The sequence below is a fragment of the Eptesicus fuscus genome, chromosome 7, assembly GCF_027574615.1.
Source record: "Eptesicus fuscus isolate TK198812 chromosome 7, DD_ASM_mEF_20220401, whole genome shotgun sequence".
NCBI classification, from domain to species: domain Eukaryota; kingdom Metazoa; phylum Chordata; class Mammalia; order Chiroptera; family Vespertilionidae; genus Eptesicus; species Eptesicus fuscus.
The window spans coordinates 9,446,842-9,472,541 of NC_072479.1; the positions used below are offsets into that span (position 1 = coordinate 9,446,842).

Below are 25,700 nucleotides of genomic sequence, written 5' to 3' on the forward strand. Positions count from 1 at the left end.
TTCATCGCTCAAAAGCAATTGGCATTTCTTTCTTTTGGCTCTAACTACGGTCAACGTTTGCACATCAGACACTAACGTGAACGCCTCCCTCAGTGCCAATACCAGGGAGGAGCAGGGGGCTCCGGAGGGTGCCGCTGTGCAGCTGCTGAGCATGCGCGGGGCTGGCCGCGGTCGAGACTCCCTCCAGGGGGAAGCGCAGGGTGCGTGAGCGGCCGCAGCTCCGAGGGCCGCGCGGCGTCGTCATCTGGGCGTGGTGCCCACTTTGGCGGGTGAGGAGGGTCCGGAGGAGGAGGAGCCGCGGTAAACAGGGGACGTGGGGGTGAGTTTAATTGGGCTCGTTGGGTCCCCAGTTTGGAGCTTCCAGAGCAGCTCTTCGTTGGTACGGCTCAACCTCTTCTTCTCCTGGGCCTCCTTCTCAGCGTACTCCTGCAGGTTAGCGTTCTCCTCGGACAGCTGTCTGCACGGGGAGAAGACGGTCATGCCACAGGGCCTTAGCCCGAGACACGCCAGGCCAAGGATGCCTGCGGGGACGGCGGGGATAAGTCGGACCCTAACCCGCAATCTTGGTGGAACCACTATTGCTGCTTGCCCACTACCACATGGGATCTCAGGGCCTCCCTGCCAATAGAGATCTGCTCGCATCCCTTTGCCCCCGGCCCAGGCACGGCGACAGTGAGCCCTGCAGGCAGGGGCGGAGATCGCCTCACACCCCCCTGCATCCAGCCTGATGCCTGGCCAGATCTCCGAGGTGGGGCTCAGCCCTCATGGACAAAAATAGCCTCCCACTGGCTGTTGAAGCCCCAAACGCTGTTTACTGCACACTGACCACAGAGGGGTTATCTCCACATCCTTCCCTGGAAGTTGGGGACCTCAGAGCAGGGGACCAAGATGGAGACGATGTCACCAGGAGCAGCTGCATTTGGCTACACGGCTTCTCTCTGGCACGTTCCATCTCTGCTGTCCTCCGCCAGGGCCAGCCCTTCACTGCCAGGGCCAGGCTGGCCCATGGCGACTGCTCGGCAGCCAAGGGAGACGTGGGTCTGCACTGCTGAGCTGGCCGAGCGCAGGGTGACGCACATGGTGGCTCCCTTTTCCCTGGGAGCACCCAGCTGGCCCCTCTCCAAAAGACGCTCTGGGAACAAACCTGAGCAACACCCAGTCGCATCGGGGCTCCTGCCATATGCTTTCCGACGGTCGGGGAAGCCTCACAGCTCAGAGGAGTGAGGTAAATTGGATGTCGGGACAAAAACAGGACCCTCGAGCTCAGCAGCAAAGCCACTTTGTGGGTGACACATGGTTTGTGAGTTTAGACACCTGGTCTACCTACCTCGTGACAACAGTATTCTGGTCAATCCTTGCTCTGAGGTCTTCGTTCTGCTGCTGGAGAACTTGGATTTTCTCCTCCAGGATAATGTTCTTTTCCGCCTGGAAAGGGTGCAGTGTTAGGAGGTCGCTGGCAGGGCCATCTGACAGGAAGGAGACTAGTGCCCTTGGAGAATTATCAAGAAGCGTGTTTTGCAAACTACAGTGTGTAGTGCGCTGGTGGGTTGTAAAATCAGGTTAGAGGGATGTGGTCAGCATTTGTTGAAAACAAAATAAAGCAGAAGAGAAAAATACCAGAATGTGCTGTATATAGTAAAACTAAGTATAGTTATATATATTTTAGATAGTTTTATTTTACATATATTATGCACATGTGTGTATGTATATGCTGGAATCCTGTGTAGGAATATTTTTTATAGTGAGTGTCTCCAGGCCGTTGCCATTGTTAGAGATATGCCATGATCAGCACCAGGACCTAGTCTGGCTAACGGGTCCCATGGTCCTTACCATCCCTTGCTGGGTGCACCCTATGACATTCTAAATGAATGGAGAGATGGACACACGGACACATTTTCCCTTCTGAGACTATGGGCAGCCAGGAATGCAAACCACAAGACCATCTTGGCACATTATCAGAAAAATCACAGCATCCAGGGCTGTTACTGCTCCACAATTTCTACCATTCTCTCTGTCAGAGGGTCTCACAGGGCCCGAGACCTAGCTGAAGTACAGTTCCATTCTAATATGAAGTTTAAAATAAATTATTTTTTGAAAAGAATGTGACAAATTCTATATTAGTGTAGTTAATCTTTAAAGAAAACTTTCACCTCTCCAAGAATAAGGGTTAGGAATCAGAGCCAAAGAATGGACCTCTGTCCCTGCTCTTCATCAAGACACTTTGACACTTTCACCCAGCCCCACTGCGCACCACTTCACCCCCCCCTCACACACACACACACACACACACACACACACACACACACACACAACTGCTTCTGGAATGAGAAGTCATGAATGCCTGCAGAATGACTAAAACATGGCTAAAAACAGCCACATCAACCTCTAGGCTTGTCAGTGATTGAACAACTGGATGCAGATGGCCCAGCCTGGAGGAGGAGGGTTGCTATCCTCATGTTGGCTGGACTACAGGCAGGACCAGGAGGGCAGGGCTCTGTCCCTGAGCCTCCCAGTGGTCTTAGTTGTGGTCTCTCTGGGAAGCTCTGGGCTGCTGAATGGTGCCACGTGGCCAACGTTAGCCAGGATGCTGGTAACAGACACTCACATCCAGGTCTGCCCCCTCCTAACTGACGAGCACCAGTGCAGAAAGGGATGTCTGCAAAAGGGGACAGTGCTAGATAAGAGAGGGACGTGACAACTGAATGCGAAACTGAGGTCTCCACCAGCTCCTGATTAGGATAACCAGCTCCAAGGATATGTCAGAACAATGGAGAACTTCCACAGTTAGACCAGATGATCGGTTACTGAGATGGTACGTTAAAGATTTGCTCACTGAACGTGTGCAGATGTCTCAGGTATGTACACGTGTACAGATAAAAAGCTCTGGAAAGTGTTAACAGTAGTTATATATTTTAATTTTCTTATTTCTGTTTATCTTATCATTTCTTTTTTTAAAATATATTTTTTATTGATTTCAGAGAGGAAGAGAGAGATAGAAACATCCATGATGAGACAATCATTGATCGGCTGCCTCTTGCACGCCCCCTACTGGGGATCGAGCTCACAACCCGGGCATGTGCCCCAACCAGGAATCGAACCGTGACCTCCAGGTTCATAGGTCGACACTCAACCACTGATGGCCAGGGCTGTCTAATCATTTTCTATAATGCACATATTTTCCTTTTATAGTATCAAAAATCTGTTTTACATATAACAATTTATAAAAAGGAATAAAACATAACAATTTATCTGAGAGCCTTGGGTCAAGTTCCACTTCAGGATGGTATCTCCTTGGAAACCTGCTTCTCTGCTACTAACTTTGGACAACCATCTCCTCAAGCCCTGGCATGGCCCTTGTGCCTAAAGGTAGAGAATGAACTCTGGGGTGCTCTGTTCCCCAAAAGGGGTGCCCTTTGCTGGTTCTGTGGGAGCCAGGCTGAAAGGTGAGGCAGAGAGTGGTGAGAGCACTTGGCTGGGGCTCCCTCCCGCCCGGGTTTGGCCACGATTGGCTTTAGTGAGATGCCCTGTCCCAGGCCCCATCTCTAACTTGTGAAAGGAGGCTTCCAGCACCTCCTTCACAGCCCTGCTGTCAGAACAAAGGCATGGAGAGTGCTCTGCGTGGCGCCTGGCACACATCAGTGATGCTCATCTGTGCTGGCTCCTCACACGTCCCCCAGGGAGGAGTGAGGAAACCACTTCAGAGCCATGGGGCGGGGATGGAGGCTGCAGAGTTGTACAAAATGAGGCCACCTCTGAGATTCCTGGCTACCTAAGAAAGGCCTTGAGAGTCAAGGATAGAATTCTCCACTCAGGTGGGAGCAATGGGTTAAGGGCTCACGTCCTGAATGATGTCAGTGTTGACATCAACGATGACAGTAAGGTTGTTAAGCTCTTCCCCAGGAAATAGACCAACTCACCAGCTTTTCCAGCTCAATAATCTTCTTTTCCTGCTGGTGTATTTGCTGATTCTTCATCTCTAATACCTGCTTCAAACTCTTCATGTCTTCTTCCAAGTGTTGATAGGGAGCCAGTGCAACCTATAGGGGCAGAGAGCAGCAAGCTATTTTCCCGGGTCCTGGCAAAGGCCACTGCTCACCCAAGGCATGGATTTCACTAAAGCTCGTCTTCTCTAACCAGCTGCCCAGTAGGCACTGGAGCATGAAGGAGAGAGAGAACATCAGCTCACACTGCCCTCCCTGGTCAAGATGCCCACTGGTGTCCCACTGGGAATGCTACTAAAAGTCCAGCTCCCTGGGAAAAGAAGAGAGAAAGCCATCACCACTGGAGAGTGTGGGGGCTGGAATGGCTGGATGCTACCAGCCCATCCCCAGAGGGAGCTCCTGCGGTGAGAGGAGGCAATTCGACATTGGCTTTGGCTTTGGACAGTCACTCAGACCACGTGGTTCAGCAGGTGGCAGGGATTTCCAGGTGCCACCTGTGCCCTTGGAGAGCCCCAGCCCAGCATAGGAACAGAGCAAAGTGGTTTTAAAAGAAGAAAAGGCATTTTAGAAAAAGAAATGTTAGAGTGAGGTTGCTAGATGTAACAACAACAAAAAACCCCATAGTAAAGTGGGTTAAGCTTGAATTTCAAATAAACGTTATATTTAATATAAGTATCGAAAGGGACATCCTTATACTAACAAAGTTCACTTCTCTGTAATGCAGATTTAACTGGGTGTGATGTGCTTTTTATGGCAACTGTACACCAGAGGGGAGGAGTTGTGCCAGCTCTTCTGGCAAAAACTCGCTCAACCTACTAACTCGGGCGTCAGTGGAGCCGCCCCGTGCCGGCCTCAGGGAGCTGGAGAGAACAATGGAGAGGCGGTCCTGGCCGGGCCATGCTTGTGCCAGGAGCTCAGGCACAGTGGCGGGAGCCGTGTGCAGTGTGGCAAGAATAACATTTAGATGGAGAAACCCCCGCTGTCCTGTCTCTGAGGAGAGGTGCTGACAGGAATATGTGTAAGATCCCGGGAGGGCCTGACCAGCTGTCACTTTGGTAGCAGATTAGCGCGGAGGCCCTGTCACTGGGGAGACTGCTGAGGAGCCACAGGGCTTCCTGGGGTGAAGTCCACAGAGCCCTGCTGAGCCCCGGGTGCTGGAGGCCTGGGAAACTCGACACCTCCAGCTGCTCTTCAGTGTTTTTCCGCAAAGCCTCCTCGAAGCGTCTGGCTCGGTCCCGCAGAGACTGGCTCTGGAAGGTCAGCGTGTCCACCTGGTCCTGCAGTAATGACACAAGGAGTCCAGCTCGGTCCTCTGCGGACACTGCAGCCTGGGAGCCGTGATGAGACGGCCTGTGCACACGCCATGGCATCAAGCTGAGGCAGGTACTCAACATGGTGTGACAGACCTCCCATGTCAGCCTTGCTGTGTTCCAGCTGGGGTTCTCGCTGTCCCCTCTCCCCCCACCCCCCATATCACACCCCAGCTCTCCCACTGGCTCCGTCGGCCAGCTCCCTCTCTTTCCAGGATCACTTCTAGCTCCTCTTGGCCTCCCTGGGCCTCCGGACTGGGGCGCATGCTCCTGATGTGAGCTGAGGCTGTCCTCCCTTTTCAGACCGTCTGTCCCCTCAGTTTAGACCTTCTGCTTAGACCCGTGGTCGGCAAACTGCGGCTCGCGAGCCACATGCGGCTCTTTGGCCCCTTGAGTGTGGCTCTTCCACAAAATACCACGGCCTGGGCGAGTCTATTTGAAGAAGTGGCGTTAGAAGAAGTTTAAGTTTAAAAAATTTGGCTCTCAGAAGAAATTTCAATTGTTGTACTGTTGATATTTGGCTCTGTTGACTAATGAGTTTGCCGACCACTGGCTTAGACCATGCTCCTGGCCCCCAGCACACACCAGCCACAAGGCAGCCCTCCATGTGCCAGCTGAGGGAAGGTGTGTCTGAGGGGGCACCACACCCCTTCCCTGGCTCACCCCTCCCTGGCAACCCTTGCAAGGACTGATCGTCAAAGTTCTCTGCCCAAGGACACCATTCCTGTAACATTAGAACCTACGGAATTCCAATGAACTCTTCTCTCAAGAGAAATGGCCTCATCCCAGCCGACACAGCAGCGAGGTATTGTAACTTATGGAATTCTACACAGCAGCACTGTAATGTATGAAGTGCCTGGCTTGGCTGCTTTCTTCCTCATGGCAGACAACCCTGTTTGGCAAACCAGCTTTGGTTTTTTCTTGTCCTCTTTTTTTGTTTCTTCGTTTCAGTTACTTCTATTTCATTTTAAGAAACAAAAGCCCCCAAAGTGCCATTAAAAGCGAAGGCTGGTGTATTAGGGCAATGCCGTAGTCAGTGGGAGTCTGTACCCACAGGCCCTGGCAGACGGAGGCAGTGGTGCTCTGGACCGTGGCTACACACGGCCGGGCCGCCCCAGGCCGCGGCTCCAGCTGCGTCAGTGCCCTCAGAGGTCGCATTTCTTTCAAGCCTCTCTTCCTCCATCAAAACGCAGAACAGCCAAAGTGCAACAGGCAAATGCCACCTAGGATGGACCTCAAATGTCAAACTGGTGTTTCTGCCATATTCGCCATGACTCAATACCAATCCACAGGCCCACGCCGTGCGCAACCATCGGACGGCACAATCCAAGTTGGATGGGCTCCTGTATGTCAAGGATGAGGCACAGAGACCCCGCGGGGGACCTGGCCGAGCACCGGCCCCTTAGGAGCCAACCAAAGGCATGGTAATAATAGTGAGGATGATAATAATAAATATAAAAAATAATAATACTATAAGCCACTAACAGAACAGCAAGAGCGGCTACTTATTAGCATTTGCAGGAGCCAACCTGGTGCTGCACACTTTACACACGTCACTCCTCGAGGAAGGCACGCTCGGCACCATTTCACAGACGAGTAACCAAGGCTCGCGGAGCTCACATATTGTCCAAGGTTTCAAAGCTGGTAAGAGGGGCTGCCCTGGGATTTAAGCCCAAGAGTTCAAATCTCTTACCACAAGCCTGCTTCTCTAGCTGCCAGTCACTGGAGGAAGTTGGCTCTAGCAACTCCGCCCTCCTTGTACCAAATAACCTCCAGCCCAAATGGGTTCTGCTACGGGGCGTTGCCCGTGAGATGGCAGGGGCAGAACGGAGACCCACGCATGGGTGAAACAGAACTCCACTTCTCTGCGGTTTGGGGCTGGTGGGTTTCTGTTACATCCCGGTCTGGCTTTCCCTTTCCGGGTGTGCGTTCCTAAGGACAGCGCACCTGGTGCGATGAGAGGTGGGTGCATGAGGAAGGCATTTGGGGTAGGTTTGCCGAGGACGAGCCCCGTGAGGACTGCGTGTTGCAGGCCCATCGATGGTGGGTGGTGGGCTCACTGCAGACTGTTTCCTGTTTAGAAAATGTGGAACAGTACACTCCGTAGTGTGACATTGGTGTCACACAGTCCTGGATGCTTGCCTAGGCAGGGCCGCCTCTGTGTGATGCATGTTGCCAGGGGAGAGTCAGCTGCCAGAGAGGCAACACTCCTGGCTTTGTATTAGTTATGGTAATCAATGGACATTCGTGTTATTGTCATCACAATGTCCAGGTGTGAGTGTCCCCAGTAATTAAAAATTAACCTTGCGCTGATTGAGATGCCCACAGCTGGGAACGGAAGCACCCTCGCTGCCCAGGCAGCTCCTGCCTGGGGCTGTGGGTGGCCATCATCTTTTCACAGAGCGGCTGGCCGGGGTCTCTGGAAGGAGGAGGGAGGTGCAGGTGATCTGGGGCCCCTTCAGAAGGAAGCCAGGCTGCTCCCTGACATGAGACCCACATGTCGTGTAGGTTGGCAGTGGAGGCAGGGAAGGTTCTTTCCATCTCACCCACCTCCAGATGATTGAAGTCCTTTGTTTTAATCCCAGACATGTCTTATGGCTTCTGCCCTTCACAGCCCTCCCTACACCATTCCCTGCCTAGCATGTGCTTCTCCCAAGTCCCCCCCCCCTTTCCTCACACACAGCGCAGTGACTCCTCTGACCACAGCAAGTGTGGCTCAACCTTGGATCTCCGTGGCACTCACTGACGGTATTGTACACTTGGTGCAAGGATGTGCTACCTTTTGTGGTTGTCTCTCACTCTTTCTGCCACGGCCCTCTGAGTAGACAATGAATTCCTTGGGGCATCCCTCTATATTCCAAACGTTCGTGGACAGGACTAACAATGCTGCCATTAGCTTGACTTCAGGGTTACGGAGATATTAACCTGTAATGACAGCCGCAGCTTTTCAAAATTGTCTTCCAACTCTTTCTTTTCAAGCTCGTGGGTAGACATCAGTTCTGGAGAGAAGACATCGAATTGTTAAGTTAGCCTTTCTTCTGAAAAGGATCAAACAAGACTCTTGCCAGACTAAATGAGAAACTTGGGTGGGTAGGGACACTGGTATACAGCAGACTTGAGCCTAAAGAGACTTCTCATTACTTTGGAACTGTATGCAGTGTTATTTAGAAGAGAAATAAAGAGGGAGGGAATAGGAGAAAGGGAGAGAAGAAGAGGGAGAAGTAAATAGAGCACACACACACTCATTTCTATACCCCGCTCTCCCACCGTCCTGGACAAGTCAGCACCTCCATCCACGGTCCTCATTGATTCTCCAAGTTTTCCTAATGGGAAAGCAACTGGGTGATCAATGTTCAGTCTGCATCGCCTTCCCCTCCCGGGGGCACTCTTTCTTTCCACCACAAAGCAGCCATCTGGGCTGCAGGAGGGAGCTTTCAGAGAGCTGAGCTGGGAGCAGCCCCCATGCTGCCTGGGCTCGCTGGAGAACCACGGGTGAACGGGGCCAGCGCTGTGTCCGTGAGGCCTGTGAGCCACACTCTGAAAACCACAGACCTCTAGGATTTGCTTGAGCAAAGAGTCGATATGAAGACATTCAGACAGAAGGGAGGACTAATTGGATTGGTTCCTCTTGGAGTGTTTGGAACCATTCTTTTCTAAGCAAAGTGTCATTCCAGTAATAATTTGCAAGTGAGGCAGAAAGAGATGTCATGTAAGACTTATTAAGCAAATGGATTCTCTTTTCCTCCAGATGGGAACAATCTTATTAACTGGGTGATGCCCAACTTTTTCTGGCTACACAAGCAATTTGTTTGCATGTTATAACTGGAGGGAGGAGAGGTCTCATTAATCAGCCTGGGTCACACATGCTTCGGACAGGACAGTACTAGAGACCAACAATTATCGTTCTGGCTCGCCAGAGCTGCAATTAGAAAAAGCTTTGGGTTTCCATTGATCCAAATCTTTGAACTGATGATGGAGAAGGTCTCTAAGAAATCTAGTTGGTATAGATTTACATTTGGAAAAATTTAATTTGTGCTGATTTAATTAAGATAAAGCCATGTGGCTTTCTGTCTAAATTATTGGTTTTAATAGCCATTGAGCACATTGTCCTGACCATAATAATGAATGTTTTTACTACTATTATATGTATTATATATAATGCAAAGGCCTTCGAAGTGGTGTCTAAGCAAGGGTTTGCTAGTGAGAAAAGTCTACCAGGTCTATTTTATGAAAATCCAGAAACAAAAGGCAACAATGTGGCTCACTGCCTCATTTCCACTCACATTCGCATTCAGAGACTATTTTTCTACAGCACAACGATGGGCTTTAGGACATTTCCAGATGGTCCCAACACCCCAAGAAAGAGGCAGGGAGCATCTACTCTGGACATGGTACATACCACGGCTGACAACTATGTACCCATACCGTACTTAATTATTTTGAGGTCATAACACTCTGCCCACACCCAGCACTGTGCTCTGAGACAGAGGTTCTCAAAATGTGCTGCATATTAGAATCACCTGGGGAGCTTTAAAAAGCCCTGATGCCTGGGCTGCACCCCAGAGCAATTAGAGTGGAATTTCTGAGGTGGGATTTACTCATCAGTGTTGTTTCTTTAAAACTCCCAGGTGGTCCCAACGGGCAGCCGGGGTGGGAGCTGGCACATGTGCTGCTTCTGCCCCAGACGTCTTTGCTGGCTGCCAACATTTCTCCTGTACAGCTAATTGGCTCTAAGTCTTCTTTTCTGTAAACAGATAAAATAACCGGTTGATAGTTTGGGGTTTGGGGTGTTGTTGTTCAGTTTCATTTCTCCATTGATGATTCTCACTGTTGCTCCCATCTTTATATTCTACGTAAATGTTAGCGAGCGCTCATAATGGTCTATGTAGGAACGAGTGGACACGTGGTGGTACTCTTCAAACAGTTAGCATTTCTTCCAGATGAGATGATCTGTCCAAGAGTCGGTTTATTATTTTGAAACAGTGCATTGGGAGGAGAAAGGGAGGCCGAGTGCCCTCTTGAATTCCCCTAGAAGGAGACATGTGCCTATGTTACATCTACAAAATAAAATCAGTTATTTGAGCAGCATTGCTATGAATCTATACATATTTTAAACGAAGTCTTACTTTTGTTATTCCTTTTTTATGTTTCATTATATCATTTTCAATGTCCCTCTATTTGCTGTGATTTTATCCTTTTTATGGCAAAATTGCCTGATAGCCAGTTAGGTATGTGGTGCAAATGTGTATGGCGAGAATGCCTGCGGGAAAGATGTCTGTGGCAAAGACATGGAAATACCTACAACAGGGGACGGCTGCACTCTAAGCGGCACCTCGAACTAGTTCTCAGGAAGCGACCTCGCTTGCTCCTTGCTCGGGCTTCTTCCTGTGCTAACAGCGCCCAGAGGTGTTGGGGCTGGTGCTTCAGGGAGTGTGACGTGAGCACTGACTACGGCACAGCCAGCTCAGGGTCACAAAGCACATTTAAAACAGTAAAACATGCCCTGGCCAGGTGGCTCAGCTGGTGGGTGTGTCATCCCCTACACGGAAAGGTTGTGGGTTCGATCCCCAGTGTGGGTGAGTACGGTAGGCAACTGATTGATGTCTCTCTCTCTCTCCCCCTTACTCTCTCTCTAAAATCAATAAAACATATTCTTGGGCATGGATTAAAACAAACAAACAAATAAAACATGATGCTAATTCTTAAAATTTTTAATTTATTAATTTTTAATTTATTGATCTATTGTTAAACGTCTGACTGGGGAAAAAGTGAGGGGGAAAAACTGAAAAATAAGTTGCATGTTAGTATAAATGCATGTTAAAAGTATAAAAACTTCTTTCAGAAAGTCAAAATCTTAATAGTACTTAGTAAATGTTGCTGCTGTTGTTATAATCTACATAGAACCCTAAGTACCCAAAGATAATCCTAAATTACCACAAATATAAAAAGATGGATCCAGAGACTCTACTCCAGCCCCTGGTGAACGTGGTCTCTGCGCTCAAGGTGTGAACCCAGATCCCACCCGACGCTGCTGTGGCCCTGAGAGCGCCTGCGCGCGGGGAAGGTGTGTCCACCGGGACTGCCGTGTAAGGCCACGACAGACCGGGGTTCCCACGCCTACGTGAGAGCGGTGGTTCTTAAGCATGACTCCCCGTCATACTCATCCCAGGAGCTTTATAAAATCTTGATGCCCAGCTGCACCCCAGACCAGCTGCCCGGGGGCCCGGAGTGGACCTGGGCGGGCACCAGCCTCCAGTCACAGCGCCCGGGGATTCCAACATCCAGGCAAGGTTGAGAGTAGCTGCCGCAGAGGAAAGAAGTGTTACCTGGGTCCTGGTTTCCCATCTGTTCTTTCCACAGCAAGCAGCACAAAGAACACGCCAGGAACGAAAGGAAGGAAGGAAGGAAAGTGGGACAAGCAAGCAGGAGGTGCTCCTTGTGTCTGCAGCAGGAGGCTGGGCTCCCAGGGCCCACCCTGCCGGCCACACGCATCGAGGATAGCAGCTACCTTGGACTTTGTGGTCGTGGTCATCCCGCAGGATCGCGACGGCCACCGTGTGGTCATTTGCCATCTGTAGGAGAGCAGCCTCGTGGCTGGCGGTGATATCTTCCACCTGCGGGAGAATCACAGTGACGGTCACGGGGGACGGACGGGTGGCGGTGGTATCCTCACCGCCCGGAGAACAGACGGAACTCACTGAGTAGCAAGGTCAGTGGCCCAAAACTCGAGGAAAAGTCATTCTGCTGCAGTGACAGCCACCCTCACCCTGTGTGGAGGCGGGAGAGCCAGGATTTGGTGGGGATATAGCCGCCCCTGGAGGTAGGCTCTCTGCAGGAGGATGGAGGCTCCTGTGGGAATGGCTGCTTGAGCCCCCTCTTTACCATCCTGGGCCTGGCTTGGGCCATCCACTTCCCACTCCCATTCCTTCCCCTCACGCCAATCACTCTGGTGATGATGACGAAGGAAAAGAAGAGGGACCTCCCTTCTAGACGGTCTGTTCTGTGTTCCAGGGCAGGTGGGAGCCAAGTGCACAAGGTACACAGAGGGAATAACATTTACTAAGCTACCTGCTACCAGCTACTCGGCTTACCCCTCCCAGCACATTGTAAAGTAAATGCTTATGCCCATCTTATAGGAAACTGAGGCTTAGAGAGGTTGAAACATTTTGCCCAAGGCACAGTAAGGGGCAGGGCCAGCAGTCAGCCCAGGTCTGTCTGTCTGCACAGGCGAAGCTTCCTCAAACACACCCCTGCGGCCTTCCCAGCAAGACCAGCAATGAGTGCCCGAGGAGCCTCTCACCAAGCCCAAGGCAGCCAGCTCCCAATTCCTAGCCATCAGCTTGCAATCTGGGCCTCCCATCCAGGAATGCGAGGCTGCGGTCATTTCCAGGACTTCAATCACAAGGAGCACAGCTAGCCTAGGGGATGCTTTATTTCCACTCTTCCTGATCTCCGCCTCCACCTCCCACCATCACCACATGTACTGTTTTTGTTATTTTGTTGGTGTGCTGTTGTTTTTAACTTCAAATGTATGACTTACGGGAGTACTTGCATAAAACGGCCTCTCCCCACGCTAGCAAACCGGAAGTGTTTTTCCAAATTCTTTGTCAGCCACCATTGCAAAAAATACTCTTGTACAAAGCAACATAGCGCACGTGCACAAACCAAAGTGTCAGAAACCATACTTTCCCTTCCTACTTGCAATAATCTGTTTTTTAAATTTGTATCTACTAATATGTCAAAACCTAGTGTTTGAGAAACACTGAGGCAGAAAGTGTGCCCAGGTCCTGAAGCTCCTTGGTGGACCAGTTAAACATTCTGCTTCTAGTTGGTGCCACTCAGCCACCGCCTGGGGCCTTTTGTTTCTCCGGGGATAAGTCACAGGCCGACCTTTGATCTGAAAGGAGGAAGTGCTCTCCACAGGAAAGGAAGCCCATGTGTGGAGTGGATGCATGGGAGTATTTTTATTTTAAAATGGGGTAGATTTTCACTCTGGGTACTATAATTCCATGGGAAAATTTGCCTGACTTTTCTCTCCTAAGGTAAAAGAGGACTTCATCCATGAAAACAGAAATATCACTGGCAAAACCAACAATGAGCTCCACAGTGTTAGGAGAGCTGCTTCACATTTTTCAAACGAACATGATATGCAATGATTCACTTTTATCTACTGGCCATTCCTTTTTAATTTTTAAAAATGTTTTTATTGATTTCAGAGAGGAAGGGAGAGGGAGAGACAGAAACATCAATGATGGGAGAGAATCATTGATTGGCTGCCTCCTGCACGCCCGCTACTGGGGATCGAGCCCACAACCCAGGCATGTGCCCTGACTGGTGACTGGGAATGAAACCGTGACCTCCTGGTTCATAGGTCGATACTCAACCACTGAGCTATCTCAGCCAAGCTTACAGGCCATTCTTGATGAAACAATGTTTTACTTAGGCTCAGACCTATGACTCCATTAATCAGAAAAGCTGATTACCACAGTACATAATTGTCCAATTCCTTTTTATATGAGGTTTTCATAGAATCTTCATCCAAGGCATTTCAGTCTCTTGAAAAAAAACAAATCACTGGTTAAAAAAAATACAAGTATATATTTTTTCTGCTTCATTACTGTATCAGTTGAGCCAAGATCACCCTGTTTGTAGATATAGGTACCCACACATTATTTGGATGCTTGTTACCCAGTTCAGTTTGAAGAAAAATCTTTGATCAGTCCTTGGTATGATTCTAATTTATGGGCTCTGACACAAATTACCATATTCCAGAAGAGTCTCCTGTGTCCCTGGCGGAGAAGATGCCCTGTCAGGCAATGTGACATTATGTCTGAAGCTGAACGTCGCCCTTCTGGTTTGTTGGGAGGCAGGTCTTTGGTTTAATGGTGACTCAATACCATGCTCAATATAGTAAGCATGATGTAAGGGCACAGTCTCTCTGTTACAGCCCCTCACAAGTGCTTTTATGAATGAAATACGGATCCCCTAACTCTGAAAGGCCATATGCATCAAGAGGAAACCAATATGAACCAATGAGCCAAGATTTGGGCATAAGAATCCTTGCTCTTCAGTAAAGGTTCTGTACATCTTCATGTTTTTTGAAGACGGTTCCCTCTGTGGGGAAGGAGCTGTTCACTATTGGCCGTCCTCTTCTTGTCAGAGCATTAATCCCCAGGACTGCTCCTCCCGGGGGGCTCCTGGCTTCTTTCCAGAGCATGGCCTCACACTCTGAAGCAGCCAGTGAGAGCTTCAGCCCGAGGACACCCTGAAACCCGCTGCAGGCGTTTGAAAGGATTCAGACAAGTTGACGGAAGGGAAACACCAGATCATTTGATTCATTGTCAGTCCACGGCAAGCTTAGGCGGGAGGAAGCATCCTTCTCGTGGGGCCTTAAACCACTGGGACCACTCCTTCCTTCTCCAGGAAGACAGAGCTCTGGGCTGCGCGTGGAGGAGGAGTCTGTCGCTGCGCCCCCCACTGGTCCCGGTGGTGTGGAGAGGGCTCCATTCCGCAGGGGCTTGCAGTTCTGCTGGGCTGAGCAACAGCACAGCAAAGGGTCGGAGAGCCACCCTCTAGATGCGTAAGACGCAGCTGCGGGCTTCCTTTACTCAGCCATTTGCAACTCACAACTATCTGAGAGACAACTTACATTTAGAATGAAGATGCATGTGCTTTGTGTCATCTCAGCTTTACTCATTAAACTCAAATCAGATTAACCTCCCATCTACTCCCATCCCAGACACATATTCCTAGCTGGTGGGACAGAGGGGGCTGCCCATGTCACGCTCTCCAGGGTTCTCTTACGGACTTTCCTTTCCTTCCCTTCAGTGCCTGCTTACGTAGCGTGGGTATCTACTTACTCAGAGCGGGCAGCCAGCCAGCCCAGAGCGCCCAGTCCCACTTCATCCCACTCCAGGATGTGCCTTCTGCCCCCACTGCAGCCCACCACGTGAGCAGGAGTTCAGGAGGCCCCCACCTTCCCACACCGCCTCCTCCCAGGGTACTGAGACTCTGGGCTGTGCTGGGCAGGGCTCTGGAGCCGGAAGACTGAGGGTCCCTGGAACCTCTTTCTGTTTGAGGGAGTGTGGCTGCTGCTGGGGCAGCTGTGTGCCTGTCGCGCAGGAGGACTAAGGAGGTGTAACGGCAGAGGATGAACCAAGTGGCCTCGTATGTTCTCGTGAAGTGCTGGATGCTGAGGCTGCCAGTTAGTGTGAAAGGGTGCTTTCCTTCAGAGAGGTAAAGGATGTCCTGAATATGAGGCCCAAGGAGGAGGACTGCTCCCCCGGAGGGGAAGGCACCTCTGCTCAGACTTTATTGAGCAGAGTCCACAGTGACTTCAGGGCCAGGTCAGGGAGGAGGACAAAAGGCCACAGGAGGAATGGGGTCAAAGGGCACATATTTGATGATTGAATGTCAGGCTCTGTGGCTGAGTATCTTTGGAAAACAGTAGACAGCCCCGAGAGGAGAACTGGAAGGCACTGTGTTTGGGCAAAAAAGGGGCAAGCCTGTGTGTTTTCAGTGAAAATCCGTTTTGTGTGCTTCGAGATGGGGGGCTCTGGCAGTTTGGCTTCTATTCATGCGGAGCTAGCTATGGCACACGTGCTGATTTTGATTAAACACCTTATGGTCATTTAGGAATAAAAATCAGACCCAATCTTAAACGGCACTTAAGGAAGCCTGAGGCCTGCGTCTGGGGACCCTGCATTTCGGGTCGGCTGACGAACAACCCGACCCATCAGCCATTCTGATGCGGTTACTGTGGGGTGAGGATGAGGAGGGGTGTTTTGCCACACGTTCCCCAGTGACTCCCATGTGCGGGCAGAGGTGAGCGGACGGCTGGATTTGTCCCAGGGAGACCCTGCAGCAGCCAGAGGTGCGCGTGTCTCCGCACGCGAGCTCCCAGTCGGAGCGAAGCCGCAGGGGCTCCTGCGCTGCTGGTGTGGGGGGCTGGGCGAGCAGAGGCCAGGTTGGTTGACTGTTAAGCTGGTGGAGCACAACTGCTGACAGATGTCACTCTCCATAGGGTCAGCATTGCCAAATGCAAAATTGTCCCAGATAAAGAACCTGAGAGTGGATAGTCCGACCTGGAGAGCTGAAACCGCAGACCTCACAACTCGCCCTCGCAGCCGTGCACTGTTTCCTGCAGAGAGCGAATGCGGATTCTGCTGCATGCCACGTCCCTGCCTCTCCTCCCTCACTGCCTGCACTCTCTCTGCTGCGGGGCTGTGGTCAGGCTGGCCGCCCGTGCTCAGCAGCAGGGGCCAAGTCAGGCCTGAACGATTCACAGATTTCAATCATCCATCCCCCCAATCAGTGGGTGTCTGCAGGCCAGGTTTACTCAGACCTATATCACTCAGATGTTAGTTCTACCAGAAAATGTTCCCTATCCTCACAGCTAGAAGTAAACTCTCAATCCTAATCACGTCTCTGCTGCTCACCCAGATCAGTTTCCCTCAGAGCTTCCCTGGCCATCGCCTGAGGCACGGTTGAAGCAAGCCCATGGTTTATAAATCCGGGCGTCTCTGGCAGGACCCTGACGCGTGCCTGGTGTGCAGTGGGCACTCCATAGATATTCTTGGCATAGGTGAATGGACAAATAGATGAATCGCTTTAGCTGAATAAGGGTCAAGAAGAACAGAACTCAGAGGCCTCCTAAGATAAAGCCCTTTTTAAATGTTCACAGGTAGCTTCTGCAACTCATTCTCAATGTCGGGCCTTCTTTCCTTCAATCCTGCCCAACGCGAAATCTCCAAAACGCTGCTGTGTCCCAGCTTAAAGTTGAGGTGAGGGCTCATCTCCCCACTGTGCTTCTGCTCACAGGACACTGAGGGGTGCACTGCCCGTGCCGAGCCCCACCGGTGACAGGCTCTGCCCAGCAGTGGCCTCAGCTGCGTGGTTTCCAGACATGGCACCGCAAGGGAGCTTTCACTCCGAGGTCCCCTCAAAGCACCTTCTCCTGCCTGGCAGCCACCTCCTGCCCTCCCTCCCACCTCTTGGTACCTTCTCAGCCGACCCAGAACCTTGGACCAGAAGTCTCTTAGTGAATACAGGTTGTAAACACGTTCTCTGTGTAAGACTGGGAGCGAATGGCCCAGGGATACAGAGGCACAGAGCCGCTATTTGCAGCGAGTTTGGGATGTATCCAAGGGCCGTGCTAACGCTGCAGACAGCCACAGGGACAAACGTCTGCTCCCAGAAGTTACGCTCTGCGAGCTCAGGAGGAAAGACGCTGGAGACCTGGTTCTAACATTAGCACCAGTGGTAACTTTAGCTGTAACCTATTCTGTTTCCCGGTCTCTACGTCTAAACAGCCTTAAGCAGGCAGGGGTGTCTGGTTTCCACAGAAAAGATGCTGAATGGAATAAAATGCGTCAAATGGGATGTTTTTAATTACACCAATAGTGCTTATTATTACTCCGAAATTCTCCTCGTGCCCATTAGGCTCACAAGCCTCTGGGGACCATCACCATCCAGCGTGTCTACTTGGAACGTGCTCTTTGCAAATGCCATTAGCAGACCACGAGAAACAATACACCACTTAGAAGGCGGGTATTAAGGCAACAGAGCCTTGGGGACTGAGAAAGAACGGAGCAGAACTAGTTCTCATGGAAGCAGAGTCTCCCGTCAGGACCCACAGTGATGGACAAGGAGGCTCCAGCCCTACCTGCTGCCACCTGACAGGCTTCCTGGGAATCATTCTCTGCTCATTCCAGATGAATTGCTCTCTCTAGTAAGACTGCTGGGCCAGCCAGCGGCATTCATGCTTTTATTCAGCAAGTTCCAGCCTACTAGGCCTACTCCGTGCAGGCACATTCAGGTACCAAAATTCTAGCAGTAAGCCTGGCAGACAATTCTCACTTGGTGCTTGTGAGGATGGCCACGGAGTGTCTAGAGGGAGAACTTTCTAGGCAGGAAGGAGGAGCATGCTTGGCAGAACAAGGAGAGAGGGGCCAGAAAGGCCGGAGGGGAGGGAAGGAGGCGACGGAAGAAAGAAATGAAATCCGAGAGGGAACTTTACAAGTAGCTCACCTGTGGACAGGACTTTGGGCTCACGTGGCATTGCTTCCCCACCACCTTCCACCTGCACATCCCAACAGCAGAGACCGAGCACAGCACAAACACGGACCTGCTCTTGGTGCTGACACCGGATCCGCAGCAGCTGGGCGCAGTGCTCCTCCTGAAGGCGTGTCATCTCCGCCTGGAACTGCAGCTGCAGCCGCCCCTGCAGGTCCTGGAGCTCGGCCTGCTGCTGCCAGCCCAGCTTCCTCACCTCGTCCTCAAACCGCCTCTCCAACTCTTCCTTCTCCTTCTGTAGTTTCTCACACTTGGCTGTGTTGAAGGCTGGGGACAGAACAGCGTCTTTGTAAAAACTGGAGAGGAGGCACCAGAAGGTTTCAGCATCCACGGTAGAGCATCAAGGTTAATGTCATAATCGGGGCAAGACCCTCTTGCTTTGGAAGAGCCTCAGTTTGTAAAGGGCTTTCCCACCTGCGGCACTGCACATGTGGGAAGCCCCAGGCCACCTGTTGTGAATAGAAAGGGCTATGGAGGCAAACTCGGGCTTTCTGACTGCCAGCCCCACGGTCCTGCCACTAGAGCAGGGCTCCCCTGAGGGCCCCCGGACTGTGGGCATCAACATCACTGGGGGTTTGTCCAGCAGGGACTCTCCCAGGCGCACTCTGGGTGGGTCAGGGACCCTGGGGAAGCAGCCCAGGACCTAAATGTTTCATAAGGTCCTCGGTGGGCAACTCCTCTGCCCATCGGGGCTCGGGAGAAACCTGTGCATTCCTGGGAGCTGAGACAGGACAGGAGAAGCACCAGGTTAAAGGCTGTTCTCCCCAGGCTGAAATGCCCAACTGGACATTCACAGAGAAAGTTCGGGTCTCCACTCAGGGGCCCGAGGCTGCACAGTAACCAGCAATGCCCCCTTGCATAGGAGGCCTCCCTGTCCCCCTCCTGGTGTGCTTCCCAGGCCGCCAGCAGAGGACAAGCCAATGACAGCAGCCCACTGATCCACTGGTTCTTCGCATCTGTGCCTCCCCTGGGCTGTGGGCAAGGGCGGACTGCTTTCATTTGCAAGATCTCTTTCTCAACTGCAAACTGCTTCCCTGAGGAGAAAAGCACCTCGGCATCTACTGTGTCTAGGTCACGGGGTGCTGACTTTCACACGCATGGCACAGACGTCCAGGTGCAGGCACACATCGTTACGGTCCGCAAGGGCGGTGCTGCCGGGCTCGCCCTCCTGTGCGCATGCTGGCAGACACCGTCACTTCAATTCGAGTGAGCAGGTGTACGGGCTGGTTCGTGATCACCTGCACTCCGGGGGTGCCGGGCTACGGTCAGACATGCACGCCCACGGTAGTTAGGCTTTGAAACCCCCTGATCAGAAGTCCCGCCTGAAGGAGGAGCTAATTCAAGGGCTTCTTGGCCACATTTGACACTAAAAGAGTTTGTTAATTAGCACAAGGGTTACTTCAAAGCATTTTTCCCCTGATGAAATGAATGTGGGTTGGATGGATAGGCACCTTGCCCTTCGTGGACAGGGCAGCAGCCTAGCACTGTCCCCAGTGGTCTTTTTGGTCAATTGCCCCAGTGTCCCATGTCCCCCCTGTGTGGGGGAATCTGATCCACGTCTGGTGAAGTTGTAGCAGGATCTGCCACTGTAATCAGGGTGGACTGAGGGGTGGGTGCTGGTGCTGCTTCCCCCGGGGTAGGCAGTAAGCGGAGGCACTGTCTGCGGAGAATTTCAAAGCCATAATCACTGACTTGAATTGCCACCTCGTGTCAGCAATTCTAAAGAATGTTGGTGAAAAATACTCCTCAGAACAGTCCTTTGTTGGTCAATGTCCTAAACAATTGCTACAATTACCGTTGAGGTTTTTCACAATATTTTCATATATAAAAAAAAAATCACAGAGAAAGCTTGGAAGTATGGCCCGAGGACATACTTGTACAAATGACACCCCCCCCCCCCGCCCTGCCTCCCCGGATCATTTGAGAATAATATGCTTGACCTGCCACCAACCCCAAATTCCTTAGTACATATTCCCTACCAACAAGGACCTTCTCCATGATCGTAATTCAGTCATCAAAGTCAGGGAGTCATCATCGATCCAATGATGCCACCAATGCTCAGGCCATGTAAGTCCCACTGATGGTCCTAATAATGTCCTTTCCATAAAAAGGACCCAGTCCTGAGCCAAGTCCTGTCTCCTTGTTCTCCTTTGAGCTAGGACAGTCCTCAGCCTTTCCTTGGCGTTCAGGTCCTAGACACTTTTAAAGAAGACAGGCCAGCTGTTCCACAGAAAGTCTCTCATTCGGTGCGTCTGATGTTCCCTCATTAGATCCAGGTCCTGCATGTTTGGCAGAAATGTCAAAGAAGTGATGTTGTGTGTACTTTTCATTTGAATGTTGATGAATTTTTAATTGTTTATGTAGATTCAGGAAAATCATGCTTAGTATAATCATCATCCTTGCAGGATTATACTGGAAATGATTTTGTGGTAGAGAGGAGGGAGTGTTACAAATGGACTGGCCTGGGTTTCAAATATGTTAAATATTGAATAGATATTATTGTCACATCCCTTAGGCGAGGGGCAGATTGCTGGGAGTACACTGGGCTTCCCACCACGAGCAGCATAACAGCATCTTGCTGGCTTACTAATAAATAGGGACATGATTAGCAGAGTCGGGCTGAGGCTTTCTGATACCTGGTAGTGTGGACATCGTGGGGGTCAGCATCCTCCTCTACCTCTGACCACTGGAGGCTACAGTCCCAATGAAAAGAACCCACAGGCCAAAGTGGCTCAGGCCTGGTGGCAGGGGCGTGGAATGCCAGGGCAGGTTTCTGGGTGTCTGGGGCCTCTTCGGAGGGTGCTTTTGCTTTTGTAATTCATGTTAAATAACTTCATAGTGATTCTCCCTCACCCCCAGCCCCGTGTAGTGTATCATGCCATGGTCAATGGGATCAAAATAAAGCAGTGACAACAATACGTTTTCTTGTGTTTAAAATAGGTCTGCAATGCATTGCCCAGAGAGGAGACACACATGGCCAGGAAACACGAGAACAGATGGTTAGCACCATTCATGATAAAATACATGCACACTGAAGCAATACATTTTTTAAATCTAAAAGACCAACAAAAATTAAATATTCTGGTAATATAGGAAGGGTCTGAGGAAACCGACATTCCGTGGATTATTGGTGGGAACACAGTCGATAAGCTGCTTTGGGGGCACAATATCTTTAAAACTGTCAGTGATAGAACTGGTGTCCTGGCCAGTGTGGCTGAGGGTTAGAGCACCAACCCACACACCAGAGGGTCTCCGGTTTGGTTTGATTTCAGAAGGATATGTTCCTGGGTTGCAGGTTTGATTACTGGCCCTCAGGGTGCATGTGGAAAGCAACCAAACCAATTGATGTGTCTCTCTCTAACCTCTCTCTCTCTCTCTCTCTCTCTCTCTCTCTCTCTCTCCCTTTCACTCTCTAAAAATCAATGGAAAAAATATCCTTAGGTGAGAATTAACAACAACAACAACAACAAATAAAAATAAATTCTTTTGGGGGGTGATGAAAATGTTTCAGAATAGGTTGTAATGACAGTTGCACAACTCAGCAGATACACTAACAACCAATGAGTTGTACATTTTAAATGGGTAAATTGCATAGAGTACAAGAACTATATCTTACAGTTTTTTACAAAAAATAAAAATTGAAAAAATAACACGACAAAAACAATGCCTTAAAGGATAAATTTAGATGTTTTTAGAGAAGGAAAACTCATCTTATTAATTAAAACTCTGCACAACAGTGGTAAAAATATATGATGGCAAAATAAAAGAAAAATGAAAACCTTATCACTATGCTGTGGCGCGCACACACACACACACACACACACACACACACACACACGGATATAGGCGAAATCTAATGGAACCCAAGATGGAATAAAAGAGATAAAAAGATTATAAAATGAATAAAAACAAATCAGTTATATTGGAGAAAAAAATAACATGAAGGTTTTAACCCAATAATTTCACAAGTGCACACAAGAACATTTGGTCAAGAGTTACTACAGTGTGATTTGCCTTAGGGCACTATTGGGAAGTTAGTTAAATAAATGATAATGAATCCAATATACAGGAGTGGGCAAAAGTAGGTTTATAGTCGTAATACAAATAAATAATATAAGAATAAACTCTGTGCTTCACATACTCACAACTGTAACCTCGCTTCTGCCCACCCTATACATATAGAACAAATCCTATACATAATGGGCTATAGGCAACCAGTAAAAAAAAGGTAATTTTTTTTGTGATATCATGGAATGATATCTGTAATATATTATTAAACAAAAAAGGCAAGGTTCAGAAATAGTATGCTTACATAGTTCTATTTGTGATGGAAATGTATCTATCTTTCTCTCTCTCCTCCCTCAGGAGTTTGTGTGCCTAAGTTACAGGACTCATTGCCCAGTGGACACCTGCAAATATATATATTTAAAAACATTCTATTGTTGGTTTACATGCTTTACAAGTAAAACCATTTTTCACATTACTGCTATAATTAAGGAGAGACAGGGTTTGAAAAGATTATAGTATCTGGAGGTCAGAAATGCCCTGACTCTTCTCTGTCTCCTGCAATATTAGTTATGTCAGTGGCAGGATAATTCATGGGCCTGGCTCCCGATTTGGGAGCTAGGAGGCCATTGGTATTCATCCTTGAGCTGCCCCTGAATGTGCTGCTGCCTTAAATAAATCAGGAGCAGTGTAGGCCTGTTTCGCTGTCCGTAAAGTGGTAAAGTAATCCCTTTTTTACATATAGCCCCAATCTCCAAATTCCCAACTGCTATTACTAGTATGTATGAGAGAGGTGATGTTGATCTTCACCTGATGACCCCATGCTAAGCCCCAGGCCTGCAGAAGATGCTGGATAAGAAGAGCAGCTGGGGCCCTAAGAGGATGAGCTCTAATAACAGAGTCCCTAAAGAAATAAATATCCTCTTGCCTCTGCTAAATCTTCAAAGATGTATCTAGTCAGTCATTTTGCAGTCAGAGATTAATGAAAGCTAATTAAATGATATTAGACAACATCTGGAGTCTTACTTTCTTCATTTGAAAACAGTTGGTACTTTGCTGTAAGAGGTCAACAAAAGTAATAAATCCCTAGCACCCAAGTTGCTGAGAAAATAATTTCTAAAATAACAGGATTGTGATTGGCCAAGAGAATATATCACTCCTAATTCATAAGCATGAGTTTAGAAAACAAAAGAAGAATTAGAATCTGTTGTATAGTTTAAATATTTGAGCATATATATATTTATATATATATTATAAATATTATTATATTTAGATATTATCATTAGATATATATCTCCTATCTAATAAAAGAGTAATATGCAAATTAATCATCACTCTGCTACACCCACAAGCCATGCCCACCAGCCAATCAGGAGCAAATATCCAAATAAACCCAACCAAGATGGCTACGGCCACAGAGAGCAGGAGGGAGGCTTGGGTTTCCCTGGCGATGGAGGAAGCCAAGCTTTCCGCCTGCCCTTGCCGGCCTAGGCCTCTACTCAAGGCTACAAAGTTTAAATGATAGAAGATACATAAATCCAATCAGAAATGGCGGCAGCCACCCAGCTGGAAAGAGCAGAAGGCTAGGGTTGCCCCCGGTGATGAAGAAAGCCAAGCTTTCCGCACAACCTGGTCGGCCCAGGCCTCCACTTAAAGCTACAAAGTTTCAATTATAGAAGATACATAAATCCCAACAGAAATGGCTGCCACCACGGAGCAAGCAGAAGGCTTGGCTCTGCTCCAGGCTTCAAAGTTTCACTTGTAGAAGATAAATAAACCCCAGATACCAGGGCCTCTGCTTGGGTCACCAGGGGGCATTGCTGGCCTGCAAACCACCACAGGCCCCTCTCCCAGGCCACCCCATGCCCCAAGGAAACCCCCACCCTGATCTGGGACATCCTTCAGGGAAAACCAGCCGGCCCCCACACGTGCACCAGGCCTCTATCCTACCTAATAAAAGAGTAATATGCAGATTGACCATCACTCCAACACACAAGATGGCTTCCCCCATGTGGACACAAGATGGCCGCCACAAGATGGCCAGCAGGGGAGGGTAATTGGGGGTGATCAAGCCTGCAGGGGAGGGCAGTTAGGGGTGACCAAGCCGGCATAGGAGGGAAGTTGGGGGCGACCAGGCCTGCAGGGAAGGGCAGTTGGGAGGGACCCAGGCCTGCAGGGGAGGGCAGTTAGAGGTGACCAGGCCTGCAGGGGAGGGCAGTTAGGGGCAAACAGGCTGGCAGGGGAGCAGTTAGGCATCATTCAGGCTGGCAGGGGAGTGATTAGGGGGTGATCAGGCTGGCAGGCAGAAGCAGTTAGGGGCAATCAGGAAAGCAGGCAGGCGAGCAGTTGGGAACCAGCAGTCCAGGATTGTGAGAGGGATGTCCAACTGCCCGTTTAGGCCCAATCCCTCTCATAATCCAGGACTGCTGGCTCCCAACTGTTTGCCTGCGAGCCTTCCTGATTGCCCCTAACTGCTTCTGCCTGCCAGCCTGATCACTCCCTAACCACTCCCCTGCCAGCCTGATTGATGCCTAACTGCTCCCCTGCCAGCCTGTTTGCCCCTAACTGCCCTCCCCTGCAGGCCTGGTCACCCCTAACTGCTCTCCCCTGCAGGCTTGATCGCCCCCAACTACCCTCCCTTGCAGCCCTGGTCCCTCACAACTGCCCTCTCCTGCTGGCCATCTTGTGTCCACATGGGGGCAGCCATCTTTGACCACATGGGGGCAGCCATCTTTGTGTTGGAGTGATGGTCAATTTTCATATTACTCTTTTATTAGATAGGATGTATGTGTGCATGAATATTCATAGTGTGTGTAGATGATGTTAAAATACTTAAATATTATTACAGATATATTTAGAACATCCCTAGACATATCTACTTCAAAGACACCAACCTGCCAGCCTGTGAGTGTAAAGCATGACGAGACAACAGCCCTTGGGACCATGACCCTCAGAACCATGACACACAATTGCCATAGAGCTGTTTGTAACACAGGCTTAATTTCAACCACAGTTCACAAATCAAGTGAGAGGGAAAGACTCAGTGAGTAAGATCAAGTTACTTTAAGTAGACATTCCAAAAGTCTGATGAATAACTACAAGTTTTTATTGGTTTACCAATGAGGTAGCAAGTTTGGTGGTTAACAGCACTAGACTTAAACTGGAGAGAAGGATCTGGACCTACAGATCATGATAAAAAAATAAAAAATGGTATTATGTTGCCTCTTACATCCTAGAGTATGCTTTAGATATAACAATTGTACAATAAATCTTTGAATATGATGACAAGATACTGTTCCACTAAGTGGAAATATTATGATGTCACTTTTAAGAGCTTAATGCCCCCTCCTTCCCCCATTCCAGGACCTCA

The 25,700-nt window shown here is 49.7% G+C and overlaps 1 protein-coding gene across 4 annotated transcripts in view; it reads right to left on the reverse strand.

The window, feature by feature from the left end:
• Positions 1-240: 240 nt before the first annotated feature.
• Positions 241-25,700, reverse strand: part of MTUS2 (microtubule associated scaffold protein 2) — a 366,940-nt gene continuing 341,480 nt past the window's right edge. For all 4 annotated transcript variants that reach the window (XM_054719703.1, XM_054719702.1, XM_008158182.3 and 1 more), the window contains 7 exons: positions 18,378-18,592; positions 11,760-11,865; positions 8,177-8,250; positions 5,120-5,218; positions 3,918-4,037; positions 1,328-1,425; positions 241-457 (listed from right to left, as the gene is read on the reverse strand). In XM_054719703.1, the coding sequence (XP_054575678.1) occupies positions 241-457; positions 1,328-1,425; positions 3,918-4,037; positions 5,120-5,218; positions 8,177-8,250; positions 11,760-11,865; positions 18,378-18,592 (929 nt within the window). The remainder of the gene's footprint in view (positions 458-1,327; positions 1,426-3,917; positions 4,038-5,119; positions 5,219-8,176; positions 8,251-11,759; positions 11,866-18,377; positions 18,593-25,700) is intronic.